Source organism: Simochromis diagramma, unplaced genomic scaffold (assembly GCF_900408965.1).
Source record: "Simochromis diagramma unplaced genomic scaffold, fSimDia1.1 OVJJ01000483.1, whole genome shotgun sequence".
NCBI lineage: Eukaryota > Metazoa > Chordata > Actinopteri > Cichliformes > Cichlidae > Simochromis > Simochromis diagramma.
Window position 1 is genome coordinate 2,388,299 of NW_024386835.1, and position 21,732 is coordinate 2,410,030.

The 21,732-nt window shown below is 41.5% G+C and overlaps 2 protein-coding genes across 2 annotated transcripts; both read right to left on the reverse strand.

Moving 5' to 3' along the window:
• Positions 1-5,029: 5,029 nt before the first annotated feature.
• Positions 5,030-8,925, reverse strand: LOC120731961 (neurogenic differentiation factor 4-like). Its single transcript, XM_040029378.1, has 2 exons — positions 8,796-8,925; positions 5,030-6,875 (listed from the first exon to the last, which is right to left on the reverse strand). The coding sequence occupies exon 2, from the start codon at positions 6,867-6,869 to the stop codon at positions 5,880-5,882; it is 990 nt and encodes a 329-aa protein (XP_039885312.1). The 5' UTR covers positions 6,870-6,875; positions 8,796-8,925; the 3' UTR covers positions 5,030-5,879.
• Positions 8,926-12,750: 3,825 nt separating this feature from the next.
• Positions 12,751-15,785, reverse strand: endou (endonuclease, polyU-specific). Its single transcript, XM_040028797.1, has 7 exons — positions 15,684-15,785; positions 14,106-14,265; positions 13,813-14,018; positions 13,590-13,703; positions 13,392-13,498; positions 13,166-13,308; positions 12,751-13,086 (listed from the first exon to the last, which is right to left on the reverse strand). Exons 1-7 carry the CDS (start codon positions 15,730-15,732, stop codon positions 12,972-12,974), a joined length of 894 nt encoding a protein of 297 aa, XP_039884731.1. The 5' UTR covers positions 15,733-15,785; the 3' UTR covers positions 12,751-12,971.
• Positions 15,786-21,732: the final 5,947 nt, after the last annotated feature.

Consider the following 21,732-nt stretch of genomic DNA (forward strand, 5'->3'; position numbering starts at 1 on the left):
CAGTAATCACTGAAGTATAGTGGGGATGACAAAGCACTGATTGTCTCCACTTGTGCAACTTCCTGAGGACATCAGCCTCCTGGTGCCACACTCTGTTTTTTCACTCACATCACGCACCGAACATCAGGAGGTAAATTTTACACTAGGTGGCCTTCTTTAAAATGCTGATCCACTGCAAATTCAAAACACTCTCAGCCTCTCTGCCACCCAGTTCCATTTCTCACCTACTGAAACATCTAAAGCGAAGCACTGGTATAGCTGAGATGGTGAAATTAAATGTGGATGGCTGCGAGATGAAGATAGTCACACAAAATTTACAAACATGATACTGTGGCAGTCCTGTGCGCTACCATGTTGCTTCCTGCTTTCTGCCAGTTAAGGTGTAGATTCAGATCGGATGTCCTAAATGTGCTTGCGAGTGTCATTTTGGAGAGGTAGGGGAGTATTAGGTGGAGCAGAAGGAGGCAAGGGCTGAAGTGAGATTGACGCATGGCCCAATGTCGAGTAAATGTCAGTCTAATTCTGATACGCTAAACGGCCTGAGCTCTAGTCTGCCTTGTGCGCTCCAAGTAGTCACCTGAGGAATATGGGGAATAAATGCGTGGCTAACTACAGTCTATTAAAATGATGTGAACAGTTTAAAGACACTGAGTGTGTGAAGTGCTCTTGTGTAAATGAGACAGGCCATTTAAAAACACCAAGTGTTTAATGCAAGCTGTAAAAGCCTTAATGATAGCGTCCAGTCAGTCTTGGCAGGGTCACTTTATGACTCTTCTAAGGATGTGCTCATGTAAACTTATATCCCAGTTTAATTTAAGGCAGACATATTCACTTTTATTTCATTTGCATGTTTATTACGGACAAAGCAACACACCAACAGCTTCTGGCACCATGCCAGATAAGGGGTTAGGTTGAGGGACAGTGAGGAAGGACGACAAACTGGAGCAGTAAGCACATTTCATCAGCGGATACAGTTACACACACACACACACACACACACACACACACACACACACACACATTTTCTGACTGCCCTGTCCTTTGCTCTTTAACTAATCTCTCTCTGTCATAAAACCTTTATAAGATTGCTCACCGTAACATCCTGCAGAGTAATGCAGTGCATTGCATTCCTCCCTCAGTGATCTATATATGGATTTTCAGTGTTTGCTCACGTCTCTGTTCTCCTTTCATGTGTGCAGCAGGTTAGTTTGACGCAACTTCTTCTTCAACCCACAAACTTTTACTTGAGCAGAAAGATGTGGTTTGGCTAACCTCTCTCCCACACCACTGACCAATGGAACTATACTGAAACAAATTAATTTTAATTCGGCTTAAAAAATATTTATAAACTTAAATAAATACAGGAGACAGTAAAAATACTCAATTACAAGTAGAACTTATCCATTTAAGATTAATTAAAAAAAGATTCTTTCTCAGGTAAAAGTGCAAAATTATAATTAGTAAACTATACTAGTATAAATATATACCTCAATTATAGTTTTATATGTAAACACAAATTAATGCCACAGATGCCCTAAATGAACAGATTTGGTAAATACCAAAATCAGCTTTTATGTTTCTGTAATGATAATTGCAGTAATGCAATTAAGTGTTTTAATTAAAATTATATTTTTGAATAACATAACAACATAACCATAAAACTAACAACACAATGTTTAGTTTTAAATGAGTTTCAGATTTCAAAAAGGTTTGTTTTCTTGTTTTTGTGGCAGATGGTCTGACAAATTTGTACTGTATTTGTATCTGTACATATATATTGTTAAACATGAAGTATTGTTAGATACTTCATTGTTAGAATGAAGTATTTCTTGAAATTTTTATATATGACGTGCAAAGGTAAATCTTTAAAAACTGGTTGAAAACACTTTATAATGTGTTTGTACACCAGTCAGCTGTACAAGTTAACATTATCTTCTTAAATCTGCTCTGACCTGTGAGCCCTCATGGTGTCGTCCTATCAGGTCTGACACCAGGATGCAGGTAGTACGTTATACAGGTCCAGTGGGCTGTGGGTTGTAGGGCTCCAGTCTGTCATGCTTATTCCACTGAGTCCTAAATATGCTTAATCATATCACATTCTCAGGAATTTGGAGACCAGCTCAGTGCTATAAGGCTCCCAGTGATGTTCCTTCTGGTGTTCCTGAGATTTTTCTTTGACGTGTGCATTGTCCTGCTAGGAGAGACTACTGCCATCTGGGAGTGCTTTAATTATCTAACTAATCAAATAGTGTGTTTGTTTCTATATTTATCTTCCACTTTCATCAGAAACAAAACACATTGTTTGCCTCATTAACTCTGAAAATCTTATCACATAAAATCAAAGGTAAGTTTACCAAAAAGCATTTTAAAAAGCATCAAAAAAACACTTTTGCTTCAAATCGTGCCAGCTGTGTTGTTTTTCTAGCCATTTTTTTGTGTTTCTTTCCTCTCCTTTACTCAGTGTGCCAACAGTCCTGGAGAGCACTGTCTTTCTTTCTTTTTCTTTTTTTGATCATTCATTTTCCCCCCTCAAGGATAAAAGCTCCGACCACAACCTTCTTCCCTAATAGCCGATGCACTTCAGTGCTGGCTTTGAAGATTTAATCAGTCAGATTTCCTTGATTAATCCTTTTTCATGTCCTTTCACGGTAAATAATTAGACTCTGATATGATCACTTGCTGGATGGAGAGGACAGCATGCAGTTCTCTGATAGAGCAGAGTCCCCAGGTATCTTCATTAGCCTGATTATTCTCATCCAAACACACTCCATCAACCAGTTTACTTGTAAATAGGTTAATTCTATTCCCACTCCCTGCTCACTCTGCTGGCTCACTGTGTTTAGCAGAGGAGTTCTCACCAAATGTCTCTTTTGTTATGTGTCTACCTTCACAGTCATCGCAAAGGAAGTATTTGAGAAATTATCTCATCTCCATCGTATTTAGTCTGAGGGGTTTTCATTGTAAACGAATGCCAGTCACTCGATACCAAATGTGTCTTTGTCAAACAGTTGTTGTATTTTTATTAATACAGTATGCTTTACAGACTTCAGTCAAGATCAAGACTGTAGAAGTTGTGTAATGTTGACACCTAGTGGCCAAATGCTTATATCTCATGCAGCTGATACATATATTGCAGGAATGAACTTCTACCACTAGGTGGCAGTGCGATTCCTCCCTCCTTCATTATAGATTTTGTTCTGACCTCTTGTCATCTAACATAATAATAATTAATAAAACACAAATAAAAATGAGCATATTCACAACAGAAGACTCATTTTTCTTCAAATTCTTCCAAAACAGGATCTCTTTAACCGTGCATTAGATGCTGAGCTGAGTAAGCGCTGCAGCTGCATACTGTTGCGCATCAAATGGAGAAGAGGAGCTGCTGCACTGACTGCCTCTCTCTCCTCTGGATTAACGAGTAAATGACACCATTCAGACACTGAGCTCTGATCAGCTGCTTAATACTGTTTCATCCCAAATAACACAACCACCATCCACACGTGAGGTGGATGGTGCTCCACAGTTTGTGCGTCTCTCTCACAGACGCACAAACTGTGGATTCACATAAGTGAGCACGTATTCTTAAGATAATTTGGTACTTATATTCAGGCAGCAGGAAGCTACTGTTCCATATGATGTTAGAGTGACACAAATATATACACTTATTGTTCTTAAAACTTTATTGGTTTCATAAATATGACTGAAACCCTTTTCTAACTACTAAGACTTGATGGCGCTTGATTTAAACTGTGCTTGAATTGTTGCATTTGTCTAATTTTTTCATATAAATGTTGCCAAGCTGCAAGTTTCCTTTGGGAAAATTGACATAATTGGGAAATTATTCAAAACATTACATGTAAATGAGGCACTGTGAACAGTTTCTGCATTTATTCAATAAAAGGCATCGTTGATATTAAATGTCAGAGGGGTCAAAGGTCAAAAGGTTAAGGGTGAATGCAGTCCTTTCTTTCTCCTGTGTGCAGAAGTGTCCTTTTTAAATCACAAAACTTTTTTTTTTCTTTTTCTTTTTCAAGACGCTGGTCGATCAGCCGTCCATCATTTATCATGTAGGAACACTCCGCATGTTAATTGTCTGGGGATCGTCTGTGTCTCCAACAAGCAGAGAGATGTCCTGCTATTTGTTATTCATCCTGCCCCCTCAAAGTTAGTCCCTGGTTTTCCTGGTTAGTAGTGCAAATGCATTACAAATACACGCACAGGCTTATACTAATCCTTGTGAAAACAAAGCGATATATTTTTTCCCAGTGCAGGTCATGCGTGGGATGTTCATCAGCGTGTTTATCGGGATTAGGAGCATTTCAGCCATAATATAACCTCTAACGTCATACTTAACGCTCGCTGCTCTGAATGAAAAGATGAAGGCAGGGCAGAAACACGCAGAAAGATGACCGGCAACGTGATGAAGAAACTGGTCACCAGTGTTCCTTCAGTGACCATTCCCACCACTGACCCATGACCTCTTGACCCCTCTCCCTGACCTCTCAGTGGGTGGCCCTTAAAGTGACCAGCAAGGACTATAAAGCAAGACTGGCTGCTCTCAAATCAGGTCTCTCTTGTTTTTGCTTTTATCTTCATCATTTTCTCACTCTGGCTGTTTATTTCCAGGCTTTTAAAATTTGATTCCGGCATTTCAAATGTTTTTTGAATGTTTGTGTGTGAACACGAAACGTCAATAATATAAGAACTGTAAGGAAATGTATTTATTACATGTGTATAATACAAGTGTTAAGTTGCGGCCAGGGTGGATGTCAGGGCAGGATTATGCCAACGCAATGTCAGAGAAGTAGAAAGCCTAAGCAGGCGGGCAGCCATGTTAATCATAAATCTTTATCTTGCAATCCTGCCTCTCACATTCGTCCTTCATTAAAAGACGGCACCGGGGATTAGTGCAGCTAAACCACAGAGATCTGGAGAGAAAAATGAGAAACAAAGTAGCAAGTAAACAAGGCGTGTTAATGTTGGTAGTGTTTAAACGATGGATTCTGATGAATATATATGCTTAAAAATAAAACATTTCATCAAATAGTAAACAAAAGAAAAAACAGACTTAATTGAACTTTCAGTATTTTAATAACATCAATTGTCCCAAAGGAAACAAGACTGAAAAGAAAAACAGTCATATGTTGCAGTTTCTTTACAATTTTAACCTGAGAATTACAATTTTTGCTTCTCCGCGATCCCCTTTGCAAACCTCCACATTACAGAAAATTTGAAAATAAAGACAAACAAACAAATATCTCTCTCTTCGGTCATTACTCACAGAAGATCAGCTTGATCCCCACAAATGAATGGTTTCAAGTGTAAAACTTGAATATAATGGAACAAAAAAACTGGACACAAAACAAGGATAAGAGATTAGATGGATGAGTCTAAGTGACAAAGAAAAGCTTGGACTACAAATATGTACAAATAAAAACAAAAAAAACAAAAACACACACATCAGAAAAAAATAAATTTACACCGTCTTAAATTAACGAATAAATTAAAAATACTTTATGTGGAATAATATCTGGTGTTACCAAAGCTTAATTAGAAGTGCTTATTTTACAGTACCCGGGCAGCTGGACAGCAGCAGCCTGCTATGTCCTTATAACATTTGGTAAATGAGTTTTGGAAAACAATTTATTGGTTTAAGTCAAATATTTTCTAATACTAGCAATGCTGAGTAGTGCTAATCTACTGTGCAAATGTTCCACAAGTGTTAAAAAACAAACTATTCTACAGTGCTTGACTACCAGTCTGTCTACTGAGAGAGAGCCAGCTTCTTTAAATCAGCCTGAGTGTTTGTGAAGGACGGGACTCCATCCTTCAAGTCGTACTGAAGGCTGATGTGGAACCGACGCTCCGGATCCTCCTCAGTCTCTGTAGACAGATGTAATCTGTCGGGGGGGCATGTGCGGTGGATGATAGGAGTCATATGGCCCCTCTAAGTGTACATCATATCCGGTCTGTGTATGATACAGCACCTGCTCCACAGGGGTGGGAGAGTAGCGGTGGGAAGGTGGGTAGTGAGGTGAAGGCTCCTGTTTGGGCACCAGGTTGCTACTGATGCTGAGAGGTGGTGTAGGCGGGCCGTCATATGGAGGGGTTCCCACGCCACCAGCGTTGTACTCGTTTGGTGAGTGATTCTCATAGGGTCTTCCCTTCATCGCCCTCAAGTGAAGCAGGTGAGCTGAGTCAAATGTGCCATATGGGGGACTTGGCAGTCCTGGAGAGGAGTAGCTCACCATGCCACCAAGAGTAGGTGGTGGCCGACCTCCATGTCTGTCTTCAGGCCTCATCCCAGGACCCGGAGCTGGTCCCATCTGTAAGCAGCCGGCAACCAGGTTGGTCGTGGGCTGTGACAGTCCCTTACACAGCGTTTCCATGAAAGCCCTGCTTTCTGTGGATAGGCCCCCCTCCAGAGCCTCAGACAGAGCACAGATGTAGTTGCGGGCCAGCCGTAACGTCTCGATCTTGGACAGCTTCTGTGTTTTGGAGTGACAGGGCATGATGCTGCGCAGGTTTTCAAGTGCATCATTTAGGCCGTGCATACGCGAGCGCTCCCTGGCATTCGCTTTTATTCGCCTCGCACGGAAACGCTCCTGCCGGGCCTTGGTCATCCTCTTTCTCTTAGGCCCTCGTCGTTTTGATTCATCCTCTGGTCCTTCCTCTCTGTCCTCCTCATCTTCCTCTGCATCCTCACTCCCCATCTCTCTGGCCTGTTGGATCATGTCACCTGTTCTGTAGCTGTGCGATGGGGCCGATGGATCCCCATCAGGTGAGCTCATGTCTCCGTCCATCCACTGCAGAGGGCTGACGACCTCCTCACCCTCCCCTTGTCTAACATATGGCTTTATCATCATAGCAATCTGCCAAAAAATAGAGAATAAAGGACATCTTTGTGACACACATGCTGTAATAATAGCAGACAGTATTGTTTATTAGACCTCAGATTCATCATTGTCAAATTCTTTGTTGTTGGTTTCCAGCTTCTTCTTTTATATAAAGCAATGCATTCAACATGAGTACTGTAATACATACAGTGACTGTACTTACACTAGGATTTGTTTTGAAATTCTATGAATGTTATCTGTTTATCCTAAACATATGATAATACAAAATATTGTTTGTTTTTTTTCCCTAAAGTCATGTGCTGTTGAAAGTATTGCATTAAACTGGAATGTATATTTTAGGTTATTGGTCAGTGAGGTCATCCTACATAAGTATTACCTTAATTCTGAATAATTTATAATGCACTGAAATATATTTATTTCTGTAATATTTTGATCAGAGCCTTTTCACATGTGAATTTGCTCCTTTTAACTTTTATTTTATTTATTTAATTTTTTTTAGCACCACTAAAGAGGAATACTTAGCAGCTTTTGTTTGGACTGAACTTGGTGATTCTGGACCTGTCTCAGATTTTAAGTGTTCCAGTGGATTAAACAGCTCTTCATAAATCAGCAGGTGATCAGCAGTTTATCTTTCCTGGCTTCATAATAAAGGTGTGTTAGCCATAATTAACAGCCCCACCTCCTACAAATGCTCGTCAGTATTATCGTTTGTTTTTCAAGGAACATGTAATCTCTTCTGGATCGTGTTTTTAATGCATCATAAAATAATTTTGTAATGACATTGCCACTAATGTTACTACTTTCTGACTGTTGTTTTAATCATGTATGACTACAAAATGTAGTAGGTGGTTAATACTGTTCAAGGATATTTTAGCATCATCTCCTAAACCTAACCAACACTATTTGGTTCCTAAACCTCACCAACGGAAGTGGAAATAAAAAATCAAAAGTTTGCAAATTAAATGAAAGAAATTAAGTATAAAAGCAAGTATAAAAATCTAGTGTCTTTCTGTCCCTGTTTGCTTCTCTTTGCTGTAAGATCTTTCGATTAGCGAAAAAATACTTTTCCTGTTCTTTTCATCTAGAAACATAACTTAACTTACTTCCCAGAAAGATTATACGATGTTAAGGTTGGGGAAGGTTAAGGGGTGAATTAAGGGGTCTGATGGCCGTGGTAACCTGGGGTTAGTGAATACAAGTCTTAAGTCACAAGGAATAAACATCAATAACCTTTAAAACCATTATTTTTGCACAAATAAGTCCTCAAACGGGCAGACAGTTTCAGCACCGGACAGTTCCTGATGCGCGCTTCTCAGCCTCATGTACTTCTGATTGGCCAAACAGTACAGCTGCAGAGAGAGGTGATGGCTTTTAATGCCTTTATAGCTACATGAATTTTCCCCTATATGTATTATCTGCTTTACCCGTCTTCTCCCCTTCCCTTGTTCTTTGGGTAATCCCGGTCAACTTGTGAACTGGTAATGCCCCAGCAAGTCACCGACAGGACTTTAATCTGGGCCATCACAGGATTTACTCCGTGGATGAAGCAACGACCATGAGATTAAATGAAAGATCGACATCCCGCAGATCAGTAGCCTGACAGAGGGCTCAGTCTGAATTCAAATAGACATTTTCAAAGGCAGAAATATTAATGTCTCCCCACAAATTGCGTGCCTAAGCAGTTATTGCTGAAGTATATTAAGATAAGCCTTTTGTACTTTTTTCATTAGATATATTAATTTCTTGTTGACTTTACGTGCACTTGCTTTAGTTCAAAATAAAATCCCTATGCCAAAAAAATCTGGTTCTCTAAACTGAAAGCAAGTTGCCTGTAAGATACATTAAAATGTAAATTACGTGTAAACAGTGTGTCCACACTGACTCACTCACATGTGAGACCCGCAGAGTCTCTCTCGGCTGCGCTATGAAACATACCAGTGCTGATGTGTCCCGGGACCGCCTCAGGAAGTCTGTCAGATGATATTTGTCCTTTCTCCACGGATCACAGCTCGGTCACACCGTCCATCAAGCAGCGCTGAAGTTCAGTGGCGTCTCCTTGTGTGGAGCTGCTCAGCCTCTCAGTGCGGGTCACTCTGAGGGGGCTCCGGGTTTTAACCTTCACGTTAAAGCTCCTCCTCCTCCCACTCCCATCCAATTCCTCTTGACGCGCTTCGGCTCGCGCGTGGCCGGCCCGTGGCTGTAGCCCCTGGAGCTCAAAGACTTGCGCGCACGCGAGCGCGTGTGTGAGAGATGTGCATAAGCTCACTGAAATTGTCGAGACAAACAGGGGAGGCCCGGGCCTTTGTTGAGGCGCGAGGGCGGCCGCCAAATACGCAGCACGGTGTCAGTGAACGGAGGGGAGACGCGCTCGGTCGCGTGAGCCTAACTGTATGTGACAGCTCGGAGTTGCGTGTGAGCAGGTGTTTGAGCCATTCCCCTCGTCCAGCATAGGCCCTTTGCGCTGTGGAGATGAGGCTGTTAAACAAGTTCACCTCAACTGAGAGGCCGCTCTGACCAGAAGGGGTAAGTTTGGTCTCCTGAGGTGTGCGCTTAAATGAGCAATGTGACTTCGAGACTCGCTCCAGCCCCCCTCGTCCTCTCTGCGGGACATGGGTGTCTGAATATTGAGGCTTAGCACCATAACCCACATTCACTGACAATGAATGAATGTCTTCGCTTATCAGAATTATTCAATAGCTGTAAGTTAACCTTGAATTTGAAAAGTCCAGTAATTTTTTTATTGCATTGAACTTTTATGTCAGTAGTTTGAGCAAATTGCAGCACAGTTTTCACTCTGATTTGCTCAAAAAAGGCTAGCTCTATTCAGTGTTGGGGACCATGAAACGTGGCTGAAAGTCTTAAAGACAAGGGAATATGATGAGGTATACTAATGATTAGATTAATAATGACTAATAATAATAATTAATAATGATTATACAGATTACATTAACTTTTCAGCTGACTAAGAATTACAACTAAAACACTTGTGACTGTACATTTGACATTTTATTCGACTAATATACAGGTAACGTCAAGTAGGTGGCAAATTTCACACAATGATTTAAAGTCAGATTATTTCAAGGAAAGAAAATGTTAGTAATCCAGATGTAAATAGGCGCATGCTCATAACCATCCAAAGTTCTCCAAAAAGTGAGGATGACAAATTGTCTTGCTAATTGTTGTCATTTTTTTAAACTGGAGAAAAGAGAGAGTGTGAGATTGGGAATGCTGTATATGCGATTTAGGAAAAGAGCACCACATGCTCTAACAGAGGGGCTTAACATAGTTTACAGGGTAATCTGCAATTCCAAACTATGTGCTTTCACTTTATATTCGTTCCCAAGTCGACCACCTTGCCCCATGCTCCTCCCCCTGCGTCTTTTCCTGTCCTATTCCACACCTGCAGCCTGAGATGGGAATAGCAGAGCTGGGTCTCTTACATCCCCAGAGTGGAACCGGCAGGGGAATATGATAGCTGAGGCCTCGTGTCCCCGTTGCATATGCTTGTAAAACATTTTGTAACAACCTAGCAGAATAAATTTTATTCATTATTCTTCTAAGAGCTTTGATCCAAACTTGAAAAGCTTCTCTCTTTTCTAGCCTGTTAATAATTCTATTTAAATGCAACCTATTTGCAGTTTTTATCTGATCTTTATGTTCGACAAGTGGTGCTCGTATGTATGCCATGATGTCCCCTGATCCCTGTGTGCTGGCCACACATGATGAAGTCCTGCTGCAGATGGTCTTTGCTTGAACATATATCATATTTTAACAGTCTGTGGCTCAGATGCTCATCTATTCTCCACTGGCTGCTCAGCCCACTCAGCATGTTCGCATGCTCAGAGGACTCCTCGCCTTCTCTAGGTATGAGACGGGAATTTGTTATAATAAAAAAAAAAGAAGGACAGATAAAACTTCACTTCAGTACACACACAAACATGACCTTCCTCTGAATCCCCAGTGTTTCTGTGTGTGACAGTGGGGAAAGTGGGTTTTGTCCATCTGTCATACTGGAATTCCTTAGAGAGATGCCAGCGCTGCAGCATGAAGACAGTGTGTTTGTGTGTGTTTGTGTTTGTGCGTGTTGTCATGTTTGGGGATGAGGATAGAGCCCATGTGTAGCCTTTAAAAAGTTTTTTTTTCTCCATATGAGAAATGTAATGTGAACATGTAATTTGATATGGCCGTAGGTTGTATCGGTGCACTGAGATTGTATCTCTCACTTTGCACATGTCAGTATCCATTTCAACATCTATACCACCGGTAACAGCAATAACAATACGGTCTTCAAATTGTTTGGAAAACGTACAAAACAACACCAGAGAATGAATGTTGTTCTGTATTTCATGGTCCCCCATCAACTTTAGAAATGGCCAGTCTTCTAAGCCAAACTTGAACCTCCCTCCAGCCCAGGATCGACCCTGGGGAGACTGGGGTGATGGTGACCATGTGTCTTTCTACTAACCATCTCACTGATGGACCCCACCACTGGGTAAAATACACGCCCCTCCCCTCCTCCTCCTCTCCCTGTGGCTGAACCCTAAACCCCCTTAACCCTTTCCTAAACCCCCTGCTGGCCCCCTGTTGAGCGTGCTCATTGGCTGACCGCCTTCAGGCGTCCCTTTTCCACAGGCCCATTGTCTGGCCCCCATAAGCAGCTTTGTTTCTGCGTGTGCAGCTGGGCTAGCCCGCTCAGCCATTAGCCGCAACACGCGAAAGAGAGAGCGGGATAATATAATTACAAAACAAAAGTCAGGTGGCTCACGAGATCTGCCAGGAGAAGCCCATTTGAGGGAGATGCGAGGACACGCTGGCGGGTGGCCAGCTATAATTTGATTATGAAGTTGTGTGAGTGACAAAAGAAACAATTGAATCTTTTTTTTCTCCCCCTTTTATTTGCCCCACTGTGATTTAATTTGATTCCACTGGGGCTTAAAAAAGAGGGCAGAGTGAAAAGAGAGGAGATTTACTCTTCTAATTTCCAGAGCCACCAGCAAAGAAAATGTAATATGGTCTGACAAAATAGCAAGGGAAATTCTTCCCTGGGCGAACTTTATTGTCATGTTGCTGCAGCACTTTGACTACATGTGAGGCCTAAATCAGATGAATTGCTGAAGGCTGAGTTTTCCTGCGGACTGACTGGTCTTGTGCTCTTGTTTTGCATGAATGCACACAGACTGGTGGACAATGGGATCAGTGGCAGATCCACCTCCTGTAATACTTTCTTTAAACAGGGCAGCAAGTGTGTCCCCCCTGTTCTGTCGGCAGACCAGAATTTATCCTGTTAGTCACCCTAGATGAGTGAAAGAGTAAAATCAACCCCCATACCAGCTGGACACACACATACACATCCATTTATAAAGGCAGAAACGCACTTGCACACACACACACACACACACACACACACACACACACACACACACACACACACACACACACACACACACACACACATTCTTAACCCCACACACTGGGGAGTTATACACACTGGCAGCTTTATGGACAGCTGATAAGAACAGGTTTAGCTGGTGGTTACTGTTCAGAGCAGGTCAAGCAGAACAAGATCTGTTAATGTCTCTTTGTTTCTATAGTTCATACTGCAAAAGACTGCATTTTGTTTTCTGTTTTTTTGTTTTGCTCTTACATAAGACAATAAGCAATTGTGTCAAGTGTGCACACGCTCTTATGACTGAACGGTTAGTGTCAGCGTTGTGCCCGCTCACGGTGTGTAAACGCCCATTTTTTGCCCCATTAGGCACAGCTTGATCGTGCCCCTGGGAGATCGCCACATTCTCATGCTCCGAGAGACTTCTCTGAAAGGTTTCACTGCAGATTAATTGCTGGTTTACAGTTTTGTTTATGCAACTAGATAATCAGAAAGAAACCATCATTAGGAGATAAAGTATTTTTTTTATTTATTGCTCCGTATTGTTTTAATACAGGAGGGAAGGTTGTGACAAATTTACATCACATTACATCTTTCAATTTGGGAACTTGAACTTAAATGCTACTATTGGGAAAATGATTTCAAAACAATTATATAATGAGTGTAATGAAACACTTGTAGGCAGCTCTGCAATTTGTTTATTGTTTAGGGGGAAATGTCAGTCCTTAAGGGGATGCGGGATAGGCCGAGCCAATGAACTTCTTCCCATTTCCATAGGAGGAATTATCCCAGGTGTAAGTCTGAATAATGAGCGTTTTCCCTCCCACGCTCAGATGACACCTAAGGATGATGATAAACAGCAGAAATGAGAACAGATCCACGTTCGATAAGGCGTCACAGGATGTGAACATTTACTCACTGTTTTCCAGGACGAGTGATGTAGCAGAGGCTGTAAATGGCAAAGTCAAATTCCGGGCTGCAGCCAATGACCGCAGAGCCAACCTGCTTGTAGTAGCCCTCCCACTTGAACTGCATCCCCAAGACATCCGGAAATGTAGTCCACTGAAGCAAGAAAGAAAAAAAATGAATGCAGTGCCCTTTGTAAATTTAAAGAGTATTTTAGGATTTGTATCATCAGTGCTTACAGGCCCATTGAAGCTGTGGCTGTAGTAGTTTAGCTTTCCACTTTTTTCAAGAAGATAAAACCGGATCCAGTTGTGGAAACCGGAGACCTTTCCTCCCTTGATCTCTCCTGTTAGAGAATGTGGTTTTAAAATAGTACAAAAAAGAGAATATGTTTTCAAATAAATAAGATGTTCAAAAGAAATCTGCTCTGTCCGAACCTGCAAAGATGTGCTCAAAGCCGCTGGAGTCCAGCTGGTTGTTGTTGCGAGAGTACAGACCAAACCACATCATCTTCAGGTCCTGAAGGAAGTCTTCCTCTGATTTGTAAATGCCTTAAGATATAAACACAGACATTGAAAACACACGAGGATAACCGTACCCAACCTTCAAGTATTGCTGAGGATGCGTGAAGGTGAAATATCATGCATAGAAATGTTTTACCCTTGTTGTAGAGAAAAGCAAACAGCTCCCGTCCCAGCTGAGTGTTGGACATAGTTTCCCTGACAAACTTGTCCTGCTCAGCCAGCTGCTGAGAGCTGAAGTGCTCTGCCTGTCCAGTCATCCTGTTGTAGTTGTCCAGCACAGACAGCAGAGCAGCATAGGTGGGCTTGGAAAAGAGAGCATTCTCATTCAGGTAGCTGAACAAGCTGAAAGCAGAAAAAAAAAAGATTTAGGACATAGAAAAACTGCTATGTAGCGAGAGATTGCTGTGCTGATAAAACGGCTTTTCTCACGGCTTTGAGGAGCGATCTGTCTCAGAGCTGGTCTGAGAGTCAGCCACCAGAGCCTGAGGGTCAATGACCAAGTCTGAGGCTGAAGCCTTGTTTGAGTCCAGAGAATAAAGTCTCTCAGAGATAGACTTGATCTCTGCATCAGTTACGGCACCACCCGCATCTACAAAATACATGCACATATGTGTGTTACTGGAGACGTCAGAGTACAGATAACAGGAATGTAAATAAGTCTAAGTTAAGTTAAAAACAGTGTGTGAAATAGTCCAACTTAACTCTGCTTGAGTCAGAGATCACATCAGACATCAACTTTGAGAACTGGAGTATCTTTATACTCTAGTATTGCTGCTTTCATGTATCAAAATACATCTTCCACCACTGGGTTATACTCAACATAGAGGCAACAGATGCAGTTAGGGAATGAACAAACTGAACCCTTTTAATCTCCGTTCATTATATGGACTAGCCCAACAATGACACCTGCTGGACATATACTAAAATAAAAAAAAGCTTTGCCCATGAGTTGCTGACACCACAAGCCAATAAAAAGTGTTTAGATTATTTTAGGCAAAAAAAAAAGTAGCCAAAGCACAATATGGATCTGTGGCACAATATAAAAATACTACATTACAACTATAATACGTCAAAAGAAAGAAATTAAGAAATTATAAAGGAAATTAGTTCTCATTACGCATCTGGATCACGATAAAAATCTTCATGACTCTGAATGTATTAATTTATAAAAGAAAATTTACTCTAAAATATAAGTGGTCAAAGCACAGTTACATTTAAGTAATTTACATGAAGTTTGTTGTTTAGTCCAGAGGTCCCCAACCTAAAGGCTGGACACTCCAAGATAAATAAAAGGGCGCTGAGATAAATTATGAGAGAGGTTCAGATATAAAATTAGCTATTTATTTATTTATCTATGACAGATAATGAATTTAATTAATTAATAAAAGTAGCAGAGTACCCACTTTTGGTTGAACTCTTATCAATTCAAAGAGCCCCACAATTACAAAAATGTAATTAGTGGTCTAGCTATGATGTTACTGACATAGAGGACAGATTGAGAAATTCAGATTTTGGGACACAGGACCCCACAGCCCACTGTCTTGCTGCTTGTTGGAACTCGTTAGCCGTGTGAAAGCAACCAGGTGTCTGCAACAGAGGGGGTGGTAGTGGAAGATTTTGTAGAACACAAACTAAACAGCTAGTAGTGTAGAGACACCATCTGGCACGTGAGGTGGGGTCAGCTACTCACGACACATATTTTGGTCTTACTGTAACAGAGTTCGTTGTAGTTGTTGCAGCAGTTGTTGTACTGGGGCCACAGGGAGTTACAGTGACACTCGTTCTGAGAATTGTAACTCTCACCACACCTGCCCTTACAAGAAAATAAATACTGATACTAATAGCTTACCACAAACTCTAATAATGGCAAATGCACATGTTTTTGGTATCAAATATCATCAAGATTGTACTTCTGTCACGTACCTTTACCTTTTAATGCAGTGTAGCAGCAAAAAAGTTAAAAAAAAAAAAAAAAGAAAGAAAAAAGAAAAAAAATAAATGACTTACTGCTGAAACCCAGGGTCAAACAGAGTACAAGGACGGCAAGGAGCTTCATCTTTGCTTAGCAGCAGCCTGATATCTGGGTGAACTAACTGTTATGGCCTTTCCTTTATGTCAAAGTGGGGTGTGGTTTTTGCCTAACTACCATCAGAGAGGTAGGGCATACTGGTTCAGGGACCATTGGAGGTGGAGTTAAGTGACAGAGCACCTATGCACAGGTTACTCAGCTTTAATTCTCTCAAGTAGTCACTTGTTGGAACATGATGGCCACACATACATTTTGACCACACCAGCAGGCATCAACATGGCAGCAGGTGTATCACGCTTTTTAAAGAAGAGTCAGTGGTTATTGTTGTTTGGGTAATCCCAAGTGCTAAATACACCCAACCACAGTGAAGGGCACAGCTTTTAAAATGAGAAAACAATAGCATTGTTAACCTGATGATGGGAACCCACTAGTAGCAGCACACATATGTATGTCAGCAGCTGATGACACAGTCGGTAATGAACTGACAGCACCTTTAGAGGTGGTTGAGCTCCAAGGGGATATGGCAGGGGGGACTGTGGCACCCCCTAAACTAAAGTGCCCTCACCTCCCCACAGCTGGAGCTCCAGGCCTCCACTGGATTTTTGTTCTTATAGAGAAGTTCTCAAGGTGCTTGAAGGAAACTTCAGCATCATGTCCTGAACTTGAGAGGGAAACTGCATTCAATTCACATGAATGCTAAATACGCCATTAAAAAAGTGGGACTTATAGAAATTTAAACTGGGAGATTAAATGCTTCGCGTTCGCAGTGGTGCAGAGTAGAGCCATTGCTTCTCCACATCGAAAGTAGGCAGTTAAAATAACTCTTTATTGCCATTGCCCATTCATACCTAGTACAATAGTACAACAAAATTGGAAACTGTCCAATGTCAGCACCAAGCGCAACTAAAAGCAAGAAAACACAAGAAAACACAGTAACTTTTAATTTTTTTTAAAAGTGCAAGAAAGGTATGAGCAAAAAATAGGAATGGCTTAATAAATAAAAGAATGAGTGAATGTTTATTGCACGTTAATATTATTATATTAAAAAATAAAAAAAATAGGTCAACTGTTAGCATGGATTAGGGCTATTGCCCTGTTGTAAAAGCTGTCCTTGAGTCTGTTTGTCCGGGACCTCAGCAGCCTGAATCTCCTGCCAGACGGCAGCAGCTTAAACACCCGGTGTCCTGGCTGTGTACAGTCCTATAGGATGCTGTGTGCCTTCCTGAGACAGCGAGTGCTGTACAGCTGCTTCAGGGAGGTAAGAGGATGGCCAATGATTTTTTGGGCCATATTAATGACCCGCTGAAGTGCCTTTTTGTGTGCCGTGGTGCAGCTGGAGAACCATACAGAGATGCCGTATGCCAGCACACTTTCAATCGAGACGATCAGCAGCTCCCTCTTCAGGTCCATTTTTCTGAGGATTTTCAGAAAATGGAGACGCTGTCGGGGCTTCTTTACTACTGCCGAGGTGTTTGAGCTTCATTGGAGGTCTGTGTCTATATGCACACCCAGGAACTTGAAGCTGGACACGTTTTCCACACACTTCATGTTGATTCTAATGGACTCCAGCATGGTGGTGGTTGAGGTGGTTTGGGCACCTGATTAGGATGCCTTTCCCATAAGTCGCTGGAGCAATTCTATCTTGGCTGGCTTGTGAACAACTTGGTGTTAATTACTCTCTGTGCAACCTGCTCTCAGTTGTGAGCCCTGCGTACCAAACACCCAGGCAGTAGGAGAGCACACTCTCCACTGAGGAGGTGTAGAAGGCCAGCAGCAGCTTCTGGTCCAGATTGTTCTTTCTCAGGACACGGAGGAAGTGCAGCCACTGCTGTGCCTTGGGGTTGTGGGTCTAGGTGAGGTCGGTGGACATGTGGGTGCCCAGAAATCTGAAGTTGGAGACAGATTCCACCCGTTTTCAATTTATAATAATTGGGGAGTGGACCTACCTGTGCCTCCTGAGCTCTTTTGTTTTAAGGACGTTCAGTTTCAGGTTATTTTCTGAGCACCAGCGGGACAAGTTCTACCTCCGCCCTGTCACTGTCCCATCTCCATCAGAGATGAGCCAAACTACGGTGATGTAAAGAGCATTTGTTGGGTGGGTTGGTGTGCACTCATAAGTGTGCAGATCTGGTACTGAGTATCAGGGGAGGGGAAAGGTGGGGACTGAGTAGGCCTGATTGAGGCTGGTTGGTGAAGAAGTCTTTGATCCAGGAGCAGGTGACAGGGGGAATATGAAGATGGTCCAGTTTTTTGGTGAGGATGTCTGGGATTATGGTGTTGAACACTGAGCTATAGTCCACAAAGACTGTCTCCACATAGCTCTCCCTGTTCTCGAGAAGGCTCAGCACTGTGTGAAGGGTGATGGTGATGGCATCCTCCGTGGACTGATTTGTTCTGTAAGCAAACTGGTAGGGGTCGAGGGGGTAGGGTAGATCGTCTCTGATGTGCTGACACTGACACTATCCGCTCAAAGCACTACATGACTGTAGACGTGAGGTTTATAGGTCTGTAGTCATCGAGGCTGTCTATACCAGTTTTTGGGGGGACGGGAATGATAGTGGAGGCCTTCAGGCTCTCCTGGGGTTAACCACTCGCAGTCTCCTCCTGATCTATTGTTCCTGATGGATGGATGGATGGATGGATGGATGGATGGATGGATGGATGGATGGATGGATGGATGGATGGATAACATAAATGTATGCCTGCCAATCTGGTTGATGACCAATGTTCTGCAGTACTAGTATGCAGGATGAAAACTAGTACCACCCTCTGTTGAGACCATGTCAAACTGCAGTGACTCCACTGCATGAAGGAGTCCAGCCACTGGCTTCATGCTGGATCTAGCTTCACGGCTCTGTAGATTCATGTCAGTCCAAAAAAAGTGTCCTTTGGATTGAAACACCAACTGTTGCAACATTGGAACAAATTACCCTGTTAGCAAATGACACTCAATAAAAATAAGAGTGAGAGATGGTGTTTTAAATGACAAATTAAGAGCTGATGCTTTCCACTTTATTGTCACTCAGTGATTACTTTTGTATCTGAAGAAAGCAAGAAAACTGCTTGGTTAAATTTTTTTAAAAATTGCCTTGGCTTGAGCCAACATTTCTTTGAAACATTTGTCCCGCATGTTGAAAAATGATGTGTAAAGAAGTGTCAGCATGTGATGAGTTGGAGCTCACTATCTCAAGTCACACTGTCACTACAACTGGTGCATTACACATTACACACCTTGTGAGTTTTTCTGTTATTTGAAGCTTGCAACTGCAACAACAAAACAGGCTGGTTCCCCAACCGAAGTCAGCCAGTGAGCCTGTGTGGTAGTGAGCTGTAGTTTTCCGCAGTTGCATAAAGAGAGGTGGCTGAGGGAGTTCAGAGAGCAGTGCCAGGTGGAGCTGGTTAGTACAGCTGCTGTGCATTGATTATTAAAGTTTTCTTCCCTTATGGAGTGTGGTGCTGGGACCAGTCCATGCCGGCATACACCGACACACCAGCCGTGAGACCTTGTTTGAAAGCAGTCTTTTGTGTTATTGTTGTGAGTTGTGTGCTATCAGGAATGCCAGGCATACCACAAAGGAGCACACGGCCTTTATGTTGTTTAAGTGTGTGTGCAGTTAAAAGAAAATAATAAATTACAAATTCACTCGAACAATCCGAAAGCAGCACTCACACTACCCAGACCCATAAGTCATGTCACTTCATCACAATTGCACCTTTTATGCAAAACACACCAGTGTGCTTTTTGAGGTGTTATCTTAATTAATTATGTATTTATATGATTGAAGTTATATTTGAATCACATTTAAAAAAAAAATATGTATCAATCTTTTTAAGGATAAACATCTCCAGTTTTTTTTCTCTTCAATGGAAACTACATTTGGTTATCACACAGAGCTTTAACACATAAAAAACATCAAAGCTCATAACATATATGTCATAAGCTGTTTTTGTATATGGAATTTGCCTTGAAAAATAATGGCATTTCCATCAAAGTAATCTGAAGTACATTTATGCATTATTATGGGACCCTCTCTGATTTTTCCACCTGAATGACCAGATGCTGTATTTCACAGGGTTTATGTGAGATAACCCAGAATAGCTCACACATTTCGGTATCTCTCATCATGTGGAGATCACATGCTCAAATGCAACACTAACTGAGAGTGCAACCTTGATTTAAAGCCTGGAAAAATTGATGCCTTGAAATGAAGTTCACTTACAAATAAAACTACTTCTGCAACAAACACTGGTTTGGATTTTTCTTGGGATGCCTGATGACATATAAATGCTTGATTTTCCTACCCCAAAAGTACACATGAGGGTTCATGCCCCCCCCAACAAAAAAAATAGAACTTATATTGCATAAGTGCATATTTTGTGCCCATATTATGTGCATATTTTCTCAACCAGATCAACCAGATTTATTTTAATTTAAAATCTGGAAAGAACTACAAAATTGCTGTTTAGCCTTTGGGCTTTTAACCTTTGAGAAACACATAAAATATTGTAGTGTTATTGTTGTAGCCTGTGTTATAGCCTGCCCTGCAGTGTTATATTTGATCGACAAATTTTCAACACGATTTTGAACATTTATATTGATAATTTTCAAAATGATGAAACAAGGAACAAAAAATTAGGCAGTTTTGAATTGCTTTAATACAATAATATTTTATAGTGGACAATTGGATTTAAATTCCTTTTGAAGCTAGCATATTTTGATTTGGCAAGCTAAAGGTCACCGAGTACACAATGCATATTCAAAATCAATAAGTTGCCCTAAATTAGCCGTCTTAAGTAAGCTTTACTCAATTTTTTCGAGGCAACGAGTTTGCATATTTCTTTTTAGTTCTGCAAACTAATTAGATTTTACAGTGACTACTGACCTGTCTGCTGTCTAGTGTCTAATGTGAACACCAGCATTATACTTGGCAGGATGCCAAATTCTGACCCTACTTCCCAAATTTTACAGCAGGAAGACATGTCAGACAACGCAACACTTTCCGGTCTTCTACTGTCTAATTTTGCTGATCCCTTGGGAATTGTAGACTCAGCTGTCTGTTTTTAGCAGACACGAGTGGCACCCTCTGTGGTCTTGGTTATACCTTGTATACCTTGGTTGTAACAAGTGCATATAAGGTACTATTATGGTCCACTTGATAGTCATATTTCATTAGAGAATATGACTGAAAGGCTGAAAGAGGAGAAATGCTTCTGCACCTATTGAGGAAAAAAAGAAAAAGAAAACAGCAGAGAAACCACAGCAAAAACCAACATATGCATAAATAACAGTGGCAATGTTACTGAACAGCACACAGTACTGATAATACAAGATATTTTTAGAGGCAGCCCAAGATAGTGTGTGTGTGTGTGTGTGTGTGTGTACCTGTGTGCATGAGTGCACTTCACCTTGTATGTGAGGAGCAGGATTTTGAATCCAATTCTGGATTTAACAGAGAGCCAATGAAGGGAAGCCAACACAGGAGAAATATGTTCTCTCTTTCTAGTCCCTGTCAGTACTCTTGCTGCAGCATTTTGGATTAATTAAAGGCTTTTCGGGGAGTTTTAGGACTTCCTGATAATAATCAGCTACAGTAGTCCAGCCTGGAAGTAATGAATGCAAAACTAGTTTTTCAGCGTCACTCTGAGACAGGATATTTCTAATTTTAGAGATGGTTAGATACCATATTTCTAAGATTTTCAGGGCCGAGTACAATAACCTCAGTTTTATCTGAATTAAGAAGCAGAAAGTTAGCGGCCATCCAGGTCTTTATGTCTTTAAGACATTCCTGCAGTTTTACTAATTGGTGTGTGTTACCTGGCTTCATAGATAGATAGAGCTGGGTGTCATCTGCATAGCAGTGAAAATGTATGCTATGTCTTCTGATGATACTGCCCAGGGGCGATTTTAGCCCATTTTTGGTTTGTTCCAGCTTGCCTCTCCCCTACTCTGGCTCTAGCGCCGTTGCTGACAGATCGATGGTGGCTGAGACACAGCGGAGCGGAGGTGTAAGTGCCTGGCTTAAAACA

Bases quoted from the DNA above. Each gene is read 5' to 3' on its own strand.
- LOC120731961 (XM_040029378.1), bottom strand. From the start codon at position 6,869: ATGATGATAAAGCCATATGTTAGACAAGGGGAGGGTGAGGAGGTCGTC.
- endou (XM_040028797.1), bottom strand. From the start codon at position 15,732: ATGAAGCTCCTTGCCGTCCTTGTACTCTGTTTGACCCTGGGTTTCAGC. The intron at 13,704-13,812 runs GTAAAACATTTC...TTATATCTTAAG, and splicing joins TGCTTTTCTCTACAACAAGG to GCATTTACAAATCAGAGGAA. The intron at 13,309-13,391 runs GTAAGCACTGAT...TTCTTGCTTCAG, and splicing joins GCCACAGCTTCAATGGGCCT to TGGACTACATTTCCGGATGT.